General features: G+C 51.2%; 1 protein-coding gene across 3 annotated transcripts in view; it reads right to left on the minus strand.

The window, feature by feature from the left end:
• Positions 1 to 8,000: 8,000 nt before the first annotated feature.
• The window catches only part of MTA1 (metastasis associated 1), a 75,255-nt gene continuing 65,556 nt past the window's right edge, over positions 8,001 to 17,699 (minus strand). For 2 of the 3 annotated variants that reach the window (XM_053950523.1, XM_053950521.1), the window contains 3 exons: positions 16,794 to 16,825; positions 13,738 to 13,889; positions 8,001 to 9,640 (listed from right to left, as the gene is read on the minus strand). In XM_053950523.1, the coding sequence (XP_053806498.1) occupies positions 9,502 to 9,640; positions 13,738 to 13,889; positions 16,794 to 16,825 (323 nt within the window). In that variant the 3' untranslated portion in view covers positions 8,001 to 9,501. The remainder of the gene's footprint in view (positions 9,641 to 13,737; positions 13,890 to 16,793; positions 16,826 to 17,699) is intronic. The other variant, XM_053950524.1, reaches the window with a different exon arrangement.

Here is a 17,699-nt window from a genome sequence, read left to right on the forward strand (position 1 = left end):
CCCCGCCCACCGCCGCCCGGGGGGAGCCGGGGCGGGGCTGCCCGCCGAGCGGCGGCCGGGCTCGGTACGGCTCGGTACGGCCCGGCTCGAGCCCAGCGCAGCAGGTGCCCGGTCCCGGCGGCGGAGAGAACACCCCTCGCCCTGTCTCCCATCCCCAAAGACCAAAGTCGGGACACGAGTGCTCCCGACTTTCCTTGCCTGGGAAAAAAAACCTCCATAATAAACAGGTTGTAGCTGAGTGACGCGACTTATGGGTTTTTACCGACCCCAAAAAGCACCGGCCGGGAGCCTCCCCGGCTGAGTCCGTCCAGCAGCCGCCCCCGGGACATGAGCTGGGGGGTGGCGGTCCCGGCCAGCCGCCGCAGAGGGGCTCGGGCATCTCGCATCCCCCGCGGGAGCGCGCAACCCGTCCCCGCCCCTGCCCCGCTCGCTGCCCCGCTCCAGCGCCCGCATCCCCCGGCTCCCGGCGCCATTCCGCTCCGTTGCCATGGAAACTCGCATCTCAAAACCCCCTCCAGCTGCAAAGGGATGCTCAAGGAGCCGTGAAGCCGCGGCGAGGATACCCGAGGAGCCAGGATGCCATGGCGGAGCCCCTCTGTGCCCGGGTGGTGTTCCGCGGCGGGGCTGCGGTGGGCGCAGGGCAGGGGGTGACAGGGGTGGTGAGAGGGGCGCAGGGCCGGGTGGCTGGGGAGCTGCCGTGTTGGTAAACAGGACATCTGCCGCGCCGCCGGTGCAGCCCTGCATTATTCATCAGCCGGCAGCCTGGCTCTGCTCCGCCGCCATTGTCACAGAATTCCTTTCTCTGCCGGCAGCTGGTGCAGCTGCCAAGCGCCCGCCCGGCCCCCGGCGCACGGGCAGCCTTGGGAAGGGGACCCGGGGCTCCGGGATGGGATAGGGTGACCCTGCCGGCGAGTACGAGGGCCCGGGGATGCCCGACAGCGGGATTCTCCACAGCCCGTGCACCCTGCTGGGTTGGAAGGCCCAGGCATCCCTGTCACTCCTCGGCCAGCTGCTGTCACAACAATGTGCGGCTTTGTGGCCGGCCGGGTCCCTGCGCGGGGGCAGGTGGCAGCGCTGCCTCCGGGGCGCCCCGGCCCCGCACGGCCCCCGGGAGGGGCTCAGCCCTGCGTGTCCCACCGTGGAGCCAGTGTGTCCCAGCCCAGGCCTGCAGCCACCGGGGCAGGGCAGGAGCTGGGGATCTGTGGAGCTTTCGATTTCCAGAAGACAAGCTGCCCGCTCCGGCACAGTCCCACAGCCCTCCCGTGGGTCCCTCTGTGGTACCCGGTGTGTCTGCAGCCCTAAGGCACCCCACGTCAGCAGGCAGGTGCCAGCACAGCGTCCCTGTGCCTGCAGCAGTCTCATGCACTGAGGGGACAGCCTGAAAAAGGTCTCCTGTAGAAATCCTCCACATTTCACATTCTGAGGCAGCCTCAGCTGGTGTCCCAGCCCTGGGGGATGAGGGATGCAAGCGAAGGAGGAAAAAGGCTGCATTCACCCTGTGGCCTGTTTGGGGAGGCCACAGGAGAAAGCCTGAGCTCAGCCACGCTGCAGAACCAGCACCCAGAAGGTGCCGGCCAAGGGATTTTCACACATAGAGGCTGGGGGGAATTAAGACAAATCACCTAAAGGTGTGAATCCCTGCCTGCAAATGCGCTAAATCCCAAGCGGATATGCTGGTTCAGGAGCAAAGTGGCTTTAGCTGGTCGTGTCTTAATCTTCCCCGATTTAGGCTCGGCATGCTCCTGCACGGAGGGCAGGGATGTCCTGGTGCCTCGGGGACAGGTGACTCGGTTTGCACAGGCTGAGCGAGCAGGGCTGGCCGAGCTTCTGTGGGGACAGCACGGCCGGAGCCAGGCAGGGGCCAGCCTGCTGCCGAGGGGGACACAGGAGGCGGGCAGGGGGGTGGTGGCACGTGAGGGACACCCCTGGCCCCGCTGTGCCTCTCCCCAGACAGCACATTAATAACTTTCACCAAAGGATGCATTTTCCGTCAGAAATTGGAGGGCCCCGTCCCTGCCCGAGGGCTGAGCCGGAGTTTCCCTGGCAGCGGCTGACAAAGCCGCCTTTCAGCGGCCAGGGGAGGTCTCTGGCATGGGCAGCAGTGCCCGGAGGTGTCCCAACCGAGGGGGCCGTGTCCCCAGCGCTGGCACCCGTGGGGGGAGGTGACCCATTTTCCTCCGATGGCGCCGGCCCCGCGGGATTTCCCGAGCTGCTGAGGGCAGCAGCTTCCCGGCCGGCACATCCCCTGGGGCACTGCCCGTGCATCTGCGCTGCTCTGGCCGTGCCCGCAATTCCCCGCTCCGGGGCTGTGAGGGGCCTTTCCTCCGCGATGAAGCAGGACTTTAACCCAGCCACTTCCCTCGGGGAGCTGCGGGGAGTGGAGCAGGAGCCACATCCCTGCAGCACCCCCTCTTCAGCTGAGACCGAAGCAAGCCCACATCCTAAAGCTGGTGCCTGTAGCCCTTCGCCGGGCAGCAGCAGCTGCCCCAGGGCCCGGCAGGGGCTGCGGGGCACGGGGGGTGCTTGCCGAGCGTGCCGGGCTGGCCCCGGCCCTGGAGCGGGGATCACCTCCGCCGGGAGCCCGCAGAAGGCGCGAGGCTGGGACCTCTGCCCGGGGCAGGGCAGCCGGAGAGCTTTGCGCAGAGATTAAGGGAAAGTGAGGAATAAATAAGGAATAACTCCCTCCAGGCTGCCTCTCCTTTGGCTCACCTCTCTCCCCCTCCCCGTGCCGATTCCCCTCAGCTCTTTTTTCTTCATTCAGATACAAATACCACAAAAACTGATGGACGCAGACAGAGCTGCTCCTAAGGGGAGCTGGGGCTGGAAAGCCTCCTCCGCTCTTATGTTTTCTGGCACCTAGGACCCCTTGGATTTGTTACAGGGCAAGAAGAGGCTGGGGGGGGGGATGGAAATAAAAGAGGTTATGGGAAAAACCCCTGGTGCTGGCTTGGTGTGCCCAAAGATCAGTGATCCCTGTGTGGCCTGCAGACCCTTGGCTGGTGCACCATGTGCAGCCACATGCCCAGGGCTCTCTGTCCCTCATGACAAGGTCACCCCAGGGTGACACGCTGCAGCTTTCTCTTTTTTTCCACCCCTGAAACTCCCGTGTCCCAAACAGCCCACAGCCAGGGGCTGGTGGTTAAGAATGGCTGATGCCCATGGCAAGTAACAGCCACTGCCCATGGGGCAGCCCAGCTATAACCAGTTTTGCCTCAGATCCTTGGAGTAGGCAGGAGTTTCATGGAAAAAGTGATTTGGCTTCTCTTCATCGGCTGGGAGCAGTTCCCTGTGAGGGGATGCAACAGGAGCCTTTCACAAAACCTGGCAAAACACTTTTTTTCTTATTTCACTTATTCTCCACAGCCCTTCTAGACGTGCAGTGCTTGCCGGCATGGATCCGGCTGGCCTACACGGCGAGCTGGGGTGGCACGGGAGGGTGAGGAGGGCAGCACCCTGCCTGGAACAGGAGAAATCTGTCCCCCAAAACGAGGAGCCCGGGGCTGGCTGGGGTGGGGAGGCAGCCACACAGACAAGGGACAGCCCACACACGCCGGGCACCCAGCCTTGCTGCCGCAGGGTGGCCGCAGGGTCAGTGCGCAGCTCGGGAAGGCAGCACGGGGGCTTAGGAAGGATTAGCAAGAGACGGGGAAGCTGGAGGAGCAGAGGACAGGGCTGGCAGGGGCTGGGGCTCGTCAGGCAGCACATGCCACCCTCCAGGGCTCGGCACGTCAGCGCCCGGCCCCGGCGCCCCGGCCCCTGCAGCTCCAACCATCCACTTGTCGCTCCTCTCCTTTAAAAGGCATCCGAGCCCCTGCCGTTATCAGGCAGGGCCGATAGCGCTGTCACGCCTGCGATAAACAGGTTTACAGATCTTGTCCTTGCCATCTGGAATGGATGTCCCCATTGTCCCCGCCACTGCTTCCCGAGGGGCCGTGGCTGCCAGCCCGCCCCGGGCCGGGAGGATCCCACCCGGCTGCACGCAGGTGCCGAGGATGCAGAAGCTCGGTGTGAAGCCCGTGGGGCAGGCGTGATCCCTCCGTGCAGTGGGATCAACCAAAGGCAGGAAAACAGCTGGAGAGACCTGAGCACAGCTCTCAAGCCCCCGTCAGAGCCATGGTGGGACTGCAGAGAGCGGCCAGGGGTGGGGATGGCTGGCACCGGCAGCTCTCCCCCAGGTTTTCCAGGGAAAGAAAGGGTGTCCCAAGGAACGGGCTGTACTCAGACCCAGGCTGCAGCGGCAAAGTTCAGCTCAGGGCAATTGGTCATTAAGCCCTCCCAGTGCCATGGCCTCCCCAGACATGCTATGGCCAGAGGTCGGGCTGGCCATGGTGCCATGTGGCTCTGAGGGCCAGCAGAGCAGCAGGAGAAGCGTGCCCAGTGGCTGCCCAGGTTTCATGTGTCTGTGCCCCACGTGCACACCACCTCCAGGACACTCTCAGTGAGCCCCTGGGGTAGGGAAGGGACTGGACATGCATAATCCAGCACCTCACGAGTGCTGCGATGTCCCCATGGCACCATCTTCTCCTTCTCCATCAGCATCACCCACCCACTAGGATGCATTTGGCCTTGCTTCCCACCAGACATTATGGGCATCTTCCTGGGACGAAGGGAAACCCAGCTTGGCTCCTCACCCACAGGCTCCACATGTTCACCTCTCTCCTGTCCTGTCTGGGGGCAGCCAGAGCACAGGCAGGGGGAACAAACTCACTCCCCCTCAGATGGAAAATCTCTGAAGGAGCACAACTTGGCTAAAACCCTCCAGCCAGAACCTGTAAATCTGCTCCCTGTGACGCTGCCAGCATCCCACGGAGCACTGGAGCCAGGTGGAGAGTCCCCTTGCAGGAGGGAAGGGAGGAAGCTGTCTGCAGAAAGATGCTGAATTTATGTTATTCATTCTCATTCCAGGAATGTGGTGAATGAACTTGCAAAGCTCAGGGCAGGAATCAAGTGTGCTTCAACCCTGACCTGCCCTGACTTTCTTCCAGGCTGAAGAAGAGGTGGAGACAAGCCCCAGCCCTACAACCCATCTGAATTTACTGTGTGTCTTTTCTTGAGGCAGCTTTCCTCTCCTGCACGGGTGAAATGTGATTGTCAGAGACTGAGTCTTCCACCAGCTTTTGAAGCTGTTCAAGCAGAGCAAAACCCTTCTGTCAGTCCCAGGGAGGGAAGCGAGGGCAGGAGGGACAGGGGGACGTGGCTACCCCAGCCTCCTCCCTTGGGAAGGGCCATAAACATCACCCACACTCCAGACACACGTTCGTATTCTGAAGACAGGGATCACGGCAGATCCCATCACTGTTGGCTCTTGCAGCCTCATCTTGAAAGGCACTGAATACATTAACAGGAAAAACCCCAAACCAACCCTCTCTCACCAGCTAGAGAGGCCTGTCATGCCTCGACTTGCCTTTCTGCAGTGATCTTTCCTTTCTCCCTCTAATGCTGCTGCCAAAGCTTATTTGGGTTAATGGTGTTTTTAAGTCTGTGCCCTCTTGATGGATTAAGGAAAATAGAAAAGATTCAAGGTCCAGTTTCTGTAAATGAGTCAAATTCCCTCCTTCTCCTCACAGTCAAAACCTGCCAGGTTTCATTTGTGCTCTTCCCACAAATCCCCCAGCAGGCTGGCACACCTCCTGTGCCACTACTCATCCCATGCCCCCTGTGAACAGGTGAGTGCCCCCTCCTCGCGTGGCAGTGGGAAGCAGCTCCACCATGATGCAATCCCACCATCCCAAAGAGCCTCTCCAGCTTCCTAAGGTCTGGCTTGTGTAACACTTGCAGAGAGAACCAGAGCCCGCAGCAGAGCTGGCACCGGCTCCAAATTTCCATTTCAAAAGAAAATTTCAGCATGTATTTTGCTTTACAACTCTCCAATAGTGTCCCAGTTACAGCCCTCCTCCCACAGCAGGAATGCCAGGTTCGGAATTGTTAATTTTGGTCATACTTTGCTTTCTTTCGTACTGTTTCATCAGTGCTGTTATGGTCAGGGCACTGTCTTCATGTTACAGCAGCAAAAGCAGAGACCACAGGGAGCTGCTACTGACAAGCCGGTAAAATGCAAAATGCAATGTAAAAAAGTGCCCCCAAAATACCAAAGTTAACTTAAAAAAAAAAAAAAAATCTGTAACAAAAGCATTTTGGCATAAAGTATTGTAGGAATGTTTGGATTTCTGTTTTGTTTTTTAAATACTTTCCTGAGCAGCTTCCTGCTTCTTTTTAAGCCTGTAAAATTGCAAGCATGGCGCCGAGTCTGGAGGTCAGCATGCTCCATCCACGTGAGCACAGCCCTCTCCCAGGGATCACAGCTGAGCCTGTGACATATCTGCTCCCACGGCTGCATGGCAGAGAGGGGAGTGAAGGACTGGGATGCAAGGGACACACAGCTAAGGGAAAAGACCCAAATGCACGTGGCAAAACTTATTATGTCCCAACAGACGTGGCCTGCTTCGGGTGGGCGAGCACTTCCCAGCCCCAGGCTCTCCTCCCCCCTGCAGCCTCAGGGGCTCTTTGGGAGGTGGGAAGCAAGGGGAAGAAGGGACCTGGAAAATGGGGCATTGCCCCAGCTCTATGAACGTTGCTCTATTTTGACAAGGCTCTGGAGCAGGAGGGTGAATAACCAAAGGCAATTCCTGCAACAGCAGCACAGGAATGTGAATACAAAGGAGAGGTCAGCACAGGAGAGACTGTGACAGCAGCAGCTTAAGGGAGTGACCCCTCAGGCTCGGACAGGTCAGTGCCTGGACCTACCACTCCCTGCACTTCCCAAGAGCCAGCGCTTTCTGTCAGTGGCTGAAGGTATCTTCCAGCCTCTCCTCCCAAGCTGCTACAAACGTAAGCCAGTGAAACAAACACATGGCAGTGGAGTCTGCTACCGCACGCCAGAAAACAGCATCTCTATTGAAGGACACGCAAGGGTCCTTCAAAGTTAGGGCAGCACAGGACGTGCTCTCTCTCCTTGCCTGGACTCGTTCCCGGAGCAATCTCTGGAGCAGCTCCAAGAAAGCTTTTAAGTTGTTGGAAACCGCAGGGCTGGCACCCCCAAGTGGTTCTTGTAGTCTCGGTGCAGCCGGAGCCGCCTCTGCCGGGCTCATGGAGAGCTCATCCCCATCCCCCGGGATCCTCAGCACAGCAGCAGCCCCGGCACCCCGGGCTGTCCGAGCTCCCCCAGCCCCAGCAGGGGCCAACTCAGACACAGAGTTTTCCAACGTGATGTGTTCAGATTTCCTTTTGCTACAGGAAGGAATCCCCACGAGCGCTTGCCCTCACAGAGACAGAAGTGCTACAAAACCCTCCTGCAGCTGGTGTTTCTTACCTACAGAGGGTTCATCCTAAGGATTGATAGCAACAAAGTAAAACTGCCAATGGTCACCGGTGCTGCTCGCAGCCTGAAGGCTTTTGAGCCCTTCCTGAGTAGCACATCCTTCAGGAATGGCTGTCCTGTCTCCCTTTAAAGGTTGTGGACAGGAAACCCTGACCTGTAGCACAGGACACACTCAGACCTGCCAGCGTGCAGAGTCCCTCACAGCCACAGAATAAATCTCTCCACTCCTGAGCAGCAAACGAGAGCGAACACGGAGCCCAGGCTGCTCATCTCGGAGGAGAGAGCAACGCAGAGCTCGGAACTGCCCACAGGTTGTGCTGCTGACCCCCAGGGATGTCCCTCTGCCACATGCCAGAGGCAGGCCCGGAGCAGCAGGACCAGGAGCTGCTGTGGACAAAGGGTTCATTCAGAGGCCCAGCCCCGCATCTGCCGCCAGTTTGAGGAGGAGGAGGAGGGACGGAGACGCCTCTGAAACGTAAGGAAATGCTTAAACTGCACAGGAGAGTAATCAAGCTATGAGTGACTCGGACTCCTGCCCTGTACTGCTGGCACAGGGACCCTGGAGAGCAGAACACAGCCCAGGGATGGGACAGAAGGCACAGGGCTGTGTGCCCCAGGCACGTGGAACCTGAGCGAGGGTGGCCGTTTCAGAAGAGACAAAAAGCAGATGTTTCACAAAAGCTCACTTTCCAGGTTTATTAAGTAAAGTTAACTGAATTGTTTTCATTTTGTGGGGATTCCTTTCCGTCTAACCCGGCGGGTTAAGAGAGTTGCACAGAATCACGGTTGGACTGTGATAACCCAAATACAACTTTGGCTCATCTCACCGCTGACACATATGGAATGACTTGGGGGTTATTACATGCTGTGTCTGCTTGAGGCAGGTACATGTACAGATCAGCACAAGTTGCAAATGATAGTTTACATCCTTTCAAAACCAAGCAGGGCATCCACCAAATGCACTGCCGTGAGAAGACATATGAAAAAGAAATGATACAGACTTGTAAATACGTAAGAAGTTGAAGAGATGCAAGAAACCCCAAACACAAGAAATGTCAAGGGGGGGGGAAAAAACCACTTAAATTCAGACACAATGTGTTCAAATGAAAACCCAGCTGTAATTTAAAGTCCCTTCAAAACGGGAAACATACAGTAATGCAATTAAAGAGAAACCAGGTCTCATCCGGGGAAACGTGTCCAAAAGCACTGATGCACAAACAGGTTCAGAGTTCTAAGCAAAATGTCCCTGGGCATTGGTGTACTTGACTCTTGGAGCCAGAGCAAAGCAATTCATTACACTTGCTGGGCCTACTGCTGGCTTTCGGTGGCCTAACAGCACGTAGGATCCCAGATGTCACAGAGAAGGCAGCATGCAAACTGCTGGTTACTGGGAGAAATGCCACGGGCCACATCTCCCAGAGAGCAACTAGAGTAAGGACACCTAATTCTGGCAGCCTGGCTCCACTGCACACAACGTTAGTGTAATGTTCTGCAAGGTTCTTCAGTTCTTAGCTCACTCCTTTCTCAGCCTGAGTTGGTCTGTCTTGTGCATGAGCACAAGTGGCTGTGCAAAATGATCCAAAAAACAGAAGGGACAGGACCAAAGAAAACTGGCTGAACCTGGGGCTGGCTTTCAGCTCCTATTTTCAAATATCAGTTAAAGATTGGAAATTTATCTACAAAAGAAATAATATAAATGAAATTAAAAAATGGCACCGTCCACAAAATTAAAAAAAAAAGAGAAAAGAAAAATCTTACAACACAGCCTCATAAAAATGGCTTTGCAACGAGAGCTCAGTCACAAAATGAAGGGTTCTAGCTCTTCGTACATCAGAAGAGGAAACAAAGCTAAAAAGTACTAGACCACATTCTCTTAATAAGTTAAACTTACTTTCCCTTCCCCTTCTACAAAAGGGGTAGAAGCAAAAGGGAAAGGAGGCTCCTAAAAAAGAAAAAAAAGAAAGATAGGAGAGAAGGAGAGAGTGCAAGAGAGAGAGAGAGAGAGAGAGAGAGAGAGAGCAGTCTGTGGTCAGAGGCTCAGAGCAGGGCTGAGTTCCTTTTAAGGGTTTAAAAGATGCAAAACAGTTCCTCAAAAGTTCCCTCTCTTCAACAGTTAGCTCAATGCTGTAGCCATGGAAACTCAAGTAGATACTGGAGAAGAGACTGCAGGCAGATCCGCGGCGTTAATCCTCGATGATTATGGGCTCATCATTCATGGGCTGGCGGAGCTGCACTGCCTGCACGGGCCGCAGGATAATCGGCTTGTAAGGGCGTCTGGCGGCTCGCTTGGCTTCCGAGGAGGAAAGCAGCTTGCGGATTTTCCTGCAGACAGCAAGGAAGAAAGGCACGGATTACAGAGGCACCGTGGGCTGCTCCGCTTCTCCAAGGGAGACGGGGCCCGCACACGCCTGCTGGGGTGGCTGACAATGGTTCTTTCTGCAATGTCTGCCCTGGAAAACTCAGACTTTCTGATTTATAAACCCCCCCAATGAAGAGGAAACTGCATTCTCTGCTCCAGAATCCTTCCCCTGCAGGGCAGAAGGCATTCTGGTCCAGCCTGGTAGGACCAGGGTCTATTGCTGTGAATAGAACATGTGAAATAGTCAGGACAGCTGGTTTCCACACCACTGATTTATTCTGAATTTATTTTGATCAGTTAGATGTGCTGCAGGTAGGTCTGGGGAAGTTTACAAAGCCAAATCAACACCAACAGGGTGTTTCCCCTTCTTGCTTCTCCCACACTGCGTGTACCCAACCCAGAGATAGGCAATATTAACATCTTGCATTTGGTTAATATTTTATTTTTGGTTCACATCTTGTATTTGACTTCCCTATATGCACAAGACTGGCAACAAGTCCTATCAGATCCAGGAAGCTGTTTTCCATATGGAGAGAAAGACACACCAAAGTTTTAAAATTACCAAAATAAGTTAGACAGAGACAAATACTGAATGACTGCTTGCTTCTTTTTGTTAATACTAGGCTCAGAGATAAACAAAGTGTCATTAAAAAACCCCATCCGAACCCAAAAATGCAGCATCAATGGAAAGTGCACTGTGTAATTAAAATGAGGAACTCTTTTATACAGAGGATGTTGTGGTAGTCAAAGGCACGTAGAGATTAGAAAGGAAAGTAATAAATATTCACAAGAGTAGTCCACCAGTACCCACTGTGAGTCTTCAGCTCAGGAACTGGGGAAACAGAAGGGTCTGATAAGGCAGCATCGCCTTCCCTCACAAGCTGCTGACAGAACAAGGTTTTGGCTGACCATGAGGGACAAGAGAGGAAGGGCTCTACAGCCCACATTTCAGCCACATATCCCCCAGTTTCGTTTAGGGAACACTATTGGGGCCAAAATCCCATTTTATTGGTTGTGGTTCTGGTTGGTTGGTTTGGTTTATTTGTCAGAGAGCCCTTCTCACTGAGCTGATGCCTATCACTGTGCTATGATTTTTGCCTTTAAGGTGTGATGGCTGCTGAAGAAAGTGGTCAAAATACCTCCTCTATCCTCAAAATCTTAGCACCACCAGAACTGACAAACCATCACCTTCAGCTGCAGATTTTGAATCACTTCTTGTCAGATTTGGTCATCTCTTCACTTGTTTTTTTTTTTTGCCCACTGCGCAGGACAAGCTGCTGCACTTACACAGACACATTTTTTATTTGCCCCAGTGTCCCCATTTCTCCAGCACCTTCTAAAACTAAAAGGCCACAGAGTGAGGTGAAAACTAGCTGGCATAGTGGTGGTGGGGGAGAGAAAAAAAAAATCTTGATATAATGACTTTTCCAAGATGTTTGACTGCAGTTGATCCACCTTCAGCCAGCAGAGTTCCTTGCAGCACCCATGTGTGCTCCGTTAGCCATGCTGCCATCAGAAACACATGATTCTGACCAGGCTAGATTCTGACCAGGTCACCCACTGCCTCCGCCTGCATGAGTAATAAATGCCAAGTTCCTTACTGGGAGCCTTCAATTCAAAAACTCATTCCTTTCATTCGACCAACTTTTCAAACTGCTCCTTCAGAGCAGTACAGTTTTCCAGCACCGTTCTCAACAGAGCTACACAAAAAGGGGAGAGGGGGAGCGTGTAAAACTTCAGGGAAACCTACTTGCTGTGACTGAAAACACAGCCTGACCCTCAGCTGGAGGACGATATGCAGATATTGCAGCTAGATTGATTGCTACAGAGCCAACACAAAGCTCAAATTGTTTCAGAGCTCACAAACAAGCCTTACATTCCTGATACTGGAATGCAGCAGATGGTTCAGGGAAAAGTTAGAGGTGAAATGCCCGACAGAAAACCCGTGCCACTGACAATGCTCCATCGCTCAGGCCTCCCTGCTCTTCACAGCCTGCCAAAAATCTCCTTTCACCACTCATCAGTCAGCTAAGCAGCATGGCTGTCAGACAAAGAAGCCTGGGTTGGTTTTTTTCCTTTTCTTTCTCTCTCTATTTTTAAATGGAAATGATAAGATCTTACTGAGGCGATGTCTATCACAGAACCACGATTTTCATTAGACGTGTGGTGGTTGCTGCAGGACTGATCCTTCCTGCCTCTGTCAGTGGTTCTGTATGAGCAGAAGATTCTGTGCCTTCAGTAAATTGTTGTCACAACCAACACCACACTGGATGAACATTGTTATAGTTCTGTCCAGGTCAAGGTCAAAGGGCAGGACCTTGTACTGACACGCTGACACCATGCACCTGCTATATTTCATGTGCCTTGGATGATGAAGATGTCAAGAAGAGCTGCCTAGATGAAGGATTATGAAACAAGCCTTGAGCATCTAAGGAGTGCACACCCTGTATCTAAGGACTGTATACCCTGAGTCCACAATGGCACATGAATCCCAGAGCTGCAACAGGATCCCAGTACCTCCTTACCAGAGTGACAACAGTAAAAAGAAAACTGCTTCCCCTGAAAATTAAATCATTCTCTCACTTTATTTTCAATTGTATTTGGAACTCCATATATAACTGCTTTCTTTCACAGCATCTTGCAGGCACAGAAAGGAGAAGGGAAAGACATGGCTAATATATGAGCAGGTGTGAAATGCACAGTTAAATTAAAGGTATCCATAGGAACAAGTCTGACCAGGAAATTCATTTCAGGTGTCTTCTGAGTTTCAACAAGGTGTTTCCTGCGCTGAAAACTGATCAACTGATCATCCAATAGATCAGTGGTTAGTAAGTGGAATGTTACTAGTATCACGTACTTTACAAAGCCCATCTTTGATACTAGGCCCACAGAACAGTTCCTTGACACTTGAAATGCTTAGCAGGTTAAGGAGAAGTTTGGAGATGCCAGGACTCTTGACTATGACCTTTGTGCTGAACAAATGAAGACTCAGAGCAGTGCCAAATTTAGTAGTACCAGAAAAGACTGCACTAAAACTCTCAACCTCCTCAGTTACTTGAATGGTTCAGACACCCAGTAATTCCCAGGTCCATCTCTGCAAGTGGAGGGAAAGGTAAGTGCTTCTCTGCCGTTGGGGCACTGATAGTGCGAGCGTTGATAACGCCAGGCTTCAGACCAAGACAGAAGCCAGACAGCACCTCTGCTGTCACAGGGTTGGAAAGCAGGGCTGCAGCTTTGCTCTGACCTTCCTCAAGGTTACCCAGGAGGGAGGCATCAAGTTCTTGGGAGGAAACCACACAAGCCAATTTCTCTACCTTCTCATCACACCCAGAAGCAACACTCCCATCCAAGGAATACCAGTAGTGGGAACTTTGCCTTAGGGATGGGGTCACATAGCTTCTACCACTCTGTCAGCAGTTTGTAAACAGTCTGAAGTGAAACTCACACAAGCAAAGTTTGTTCTACTATTTTTATCCTGTGGGCAGACCAACAAGAAGAATTAGGACTAGCAGAAGCAGTACCACCAAAGGAGGACACTGTGCAGCTAAATCTTACTGCTACTGGTGGCAAATTAAACCGCTGAAAAATGAGTCAGCTCAGCCCATGGAAACCCTCTGTCACTCGCAGGTTTCAGGACCCAGACACACGTGGAGATGTCCTGAGGGGTCATGCGAGAGTTCAGCATGCAAGAGGACATGCAGAGGCTCTGCTCCTCAGTGTCGCCCATGAGCCAGGAGGGCCCTATCCTGTCCCACTGAGATGGGAGCTCCGAGGGCAGTGATGGGTCTGAACCAGGTGATTTCCCACCTCAGTCTTCCTTCCCTTTGCATCCATCTCCTACAGCAACTGCTCCGGAGTAAGAACAAGCATCTGCTTTCTCTGGAATGTAAGTGCATTATTATTTCCCACCCTTTACCCACCTCAGCACTGGCTATGGTCTCTGCATTCAGTCTGAAGCACAGACCTGCTGACAAGATCCCCCTCTAACCACAACGCCAGCTGCAGCACCCACAAAACAACAGACATCCCCTCAAATCCTCCGAAACACCACGTTTCCTACCTGGTTTCTTCAGTGGCCATGTAAAAAACATCATCTGGTGCATCAATCCAGTTCATCCTCCTCCTTTTCACTGGAGGCATGGATCCACCACGAATTAATCGGACTTTTGTTGGGTATGATTTCCCATTGAGCAGCAAGTTTCGGCTTGGTCCCTAACGTGATACATAAAACAGCACAGTTATGGACTGCAACAAACCTGCAGCAACGTGTGCTAAGCACTCAAAGGAAAAGAGAATTAAAGTTTTTGTATGGCTTGCTGAGAGTTTAAGGTAAATACCTTCCCCTCTGGCCCAGGACTGAACACAGAATTCACACATAAGCAATTGTTCACAAGCAGTACAAGTCAGGCGCCTTCAATATGCAATAGGACAGCAATACTTCAGCGACAGGACAAATAATAAATGGAAGGCATTACCAATAATCTGTGGCTTGTGTCTGAAAGATGACATCAAGCTCAAAAGATTGAGCATCAGACTTAGATTTCAGCCACTACCATAAATCCAGAGCAACTCTATTGATTTCAGGGAAGGAAATCTAGCTACAGAGCAAATCAAATACAAAAATCAGAATTTACAGTTATTCCGGAGTACCAAACTTACCCGTATCCCTTTTGTTCTAGCGAGGTCAATATTTAACAAGGATAGTATAGAATTAAATGCATTGTTGAAAACAAATGTAGGACTACAAAGCTTAGCAGCTTTCATGATAAAACCCTTTTAGTATTGAACACCACAGATTTCCCATAACAACACATTTGCTTTGCGAATCAGCACAGGCATCATTTTCCAGTCTCACAGTAAGCCCCTTACACTCAGCTGGAAAAACATGAGCTGTTATTAAGAGAGGTGCAGATGAAAGGGAGCAAAGTGTTAAGCTTCTCAAATGCAGCTGTCCTTGATCACTGAAGTCCAGTGCTGCTGCCCCTCTTCCTGCTGATCAGCACATTGAGAAATCCCACTGAAATCAGTAACACTGAACAGCTGGGAAAGATGCAAAATGAAGGCCCAGAAAATTTGATATGCATAAATTAAAGCTGGTCAGAAAACACCTTGGTATAAATTCAATTGTGCTATTTCACAGGCCATTGTCCAAGGTCAGACCATCTCCCCAGATGCACCAAGGCTTCCCCTTCTGCCCATGGAATGGGAAATTGAGCATTTGTGTGAGAGATGTCTGCCCTGGGAGATGCACCTCAAAAGGAATGGTGGGGACATGGGGACTTCAAATCCTTTAGTGTTAGGTCATTGTAATAACTAACTGAATTTTAACACCTTGACTTGGAAGAGTTCAGTCTAAAAACCAAGGGAAAAAAAAACAACAAACCCCTGTGTCTATCTCATTTTACATCTGAGCAGAAAACAGAAAATGATAATGACTTATTTTTTGACCAGCCTTAATCAACTGCTCTAGCAAGATCTGCTTCCTGTAGAATATCAGGGCTTTAGAGCTAAACAAACAAACCCCCACATTTAAAACCCTAAGCTCTTTAAAACTGCTATATACAAGTGCAATAATTTCATTTCTTAGTTGCCCAGCTCTATGTTATATAAGATAGCTTCAGTACCACAGCAGACCACTGAAATACTTCAACAATTGCTTTTAGATTTGACATTTGTTAAATGAAAGGTTTCAAATAAAAGCTTTTCTGATGGCTTTTTTTTTTAACTCCTTCAGGTTTCTCCAAGAAAATCCATTCATTAAGGTTACAGAGCATATTTTCTCCACATATTCAAGATACACAGAACAACTCCAGAAAAAGTTCTTGGAAATACCTAGAAAGGGCGCCCCTGTGCTTCCAGGTTGCCCTTTCTCTACCTACATGGTGAAATCTATTTCAAATGATCCATCCTGAAATGAGAACCTTTAATTTTTTCATTCACACTTGATTAGGCAACCAGAAATCAACACAGTTTTACCCTAAAACACCTAAAAAGTATTAAATCATCAGAGATTTCTCCCTCTGCTCTGAGTTGGTTTATTCAGCAGACACAAACAAATAGCCAGTCTTCTCAGTGACACAGGATGAAGCTGAATTCATGGAGGAATACAATTTACCACTTCGGATCGAGGAACAAACCAAAGGAATGCTCTGTCATTCCAAGCAGCCTGGTACGCCCAAGTTCTGGCCTCCCCTCCGGCCACTGCTCACCTCCCCAGACACTGTCAGGTTCAATAAAGCCTGTGATCACTGTGCAGTGGCCATGAGTCACACCTGCTGCTGGCTGACCTGTGTCAGAGGGACCCTGCTGGCACTAATGCATTGTGCCACTTCAGCTAACGAGGCAAGCTCCACTTGATCAGCATCAATCTTCTTTTTTTTTTTTTGGGTGGGGAAATGCATGCTTGAAGTTGTTTCCCTTAAGCCATGTGCAAGGGGGAAAAGGGATGCACAGCCTTTGCACTGGCCCCTTTACAATTTAGTGAGAAAGCATTCTGCCAGAGACACATCAATCAGACTGGCTATTTGCTTATGTTCTTTGATTAAACTCAGCACAACAGATGAAAGGCTACAAATAATTTTTACTCAAAAAAAAAAAAAAAAAAAACAACCCAAAAAACAAACAAACAAACAAAAAAACCCAACAACAACAACAACAGAAAAACCAAACGTAAAATACAGGCATTCTCAGCAGGTAACTTGCACACCAACTTGCTAAAAAAAATAATAAAAAACAAACTGCTTTCCAAACAAACCCTTCCATCATTTAAACCTTTCTCCTTCAGGGAAACACATTCCACCTAGAAACACATCCCAGAACTTTGCTGTAAGCAGCCACTCAGTTTCTGCATGATCAGAAACAAAATGCTCTGTTCAAAACAGGATCTCATTTATAGATATATAGGTAGATAGATTTGAGGTTTAAATTGTATTTAACCACTAAGATGATTCAGATACCCCAAAATAATTTTTTTTCCCTTTTCAGTGAATTGGGAATTATGACCAGCTGCAAACAGCAAAGGTGGAAGTGAAGCACTACGGTTTAATGGGGTGTTCTATCTAGCGTGGGTTAATAATTCTTCTTTTCCCTGTTTTGGTTAAATGAACATTCTCTTACCATTTGTCTGGTTTGTCCGTGGTTAGGCAGACCTAACAAACAGGAAAGAGAATAGAGCTGGTAAGACCATTGCTTTTCCAAGACAGAAAAAAGTACAAAATCAAAACACACGCAGCTATGATTACAACTGTGCTGTTTTGCTAAGCCTAGAGTTGCCTACTGAACTGACTTCTGCCCTCCTAGAACGGTGACTGAGAAAAGCTTCCTTGACAACGTGGTTTGAAGAGCAGAGGCCCCAAGTCACAAGCACGTTCTACTCGCCCAGTCTCTTCTCCATTTGCTCAAACCTTGCTTCACACTAGCACTAGAAGCACATCTCCTCTTTCAGACCCCAGGCTTGCTGTGCGTCTGGGGAAAAATCTGACGTTCTCTTTTAGTCTGAGGAATTTACTGACGTCAAGAAGGAGAAAGTGGAAGGCATTATTCACTGTCAAGGCAGCAACAAACAGAATCTTCCTTTTCCTCCTTGGGTCCCCCAGGAACTCCTCAGCTCAGACATCAGCTACAAGCTGTTAGCAGAGTATATCTGCTGAGCCTGCCACGAGTAAACACCTCCTCAGGCACAGAGCACAACCACGACAGCTATCACAGAGCCCTTTCCCAGGCACACACACAGCACCAGGCACCACGGCTCGCTGGGACCAGGTGCTTTGCTGTGCTATCAGGTACCCCCTCACACTGCCCTCAACTGTACTGTGCACACACAGGAGCCTGCAGGACTCCCAGAGCTCCGGGGATTTGAGGGAAAGGCGTGTCGCTGTAAGGCAGCGTGGCCTGGCACAGAATGGACTGGGAGACTCAATAAAGCTGTTTGTTAGCACCGTTCCCAGAAAACTCCACTTCATTAGCATCTGTGCACCAAACCACCTTCCTCAGCCCCTTCTGGCTGAGAACCAAAATGTCAGT

Source organism: Vidua chalybeata, chromosome 9, assembly GCF_026979565.1.
Source record: "Vidua chalybeata isolate OUT-0048 chromosome 9, bVidCha1 merged haplotype, whole genome shotgun sequence".
NCBI classification, from domain to species: domain Eukaryota; kingdom Metazoa; phylum Chordata; class Aves; order Passeriformes; family Viduidae; genus Vidua; species Vidua chalybeata.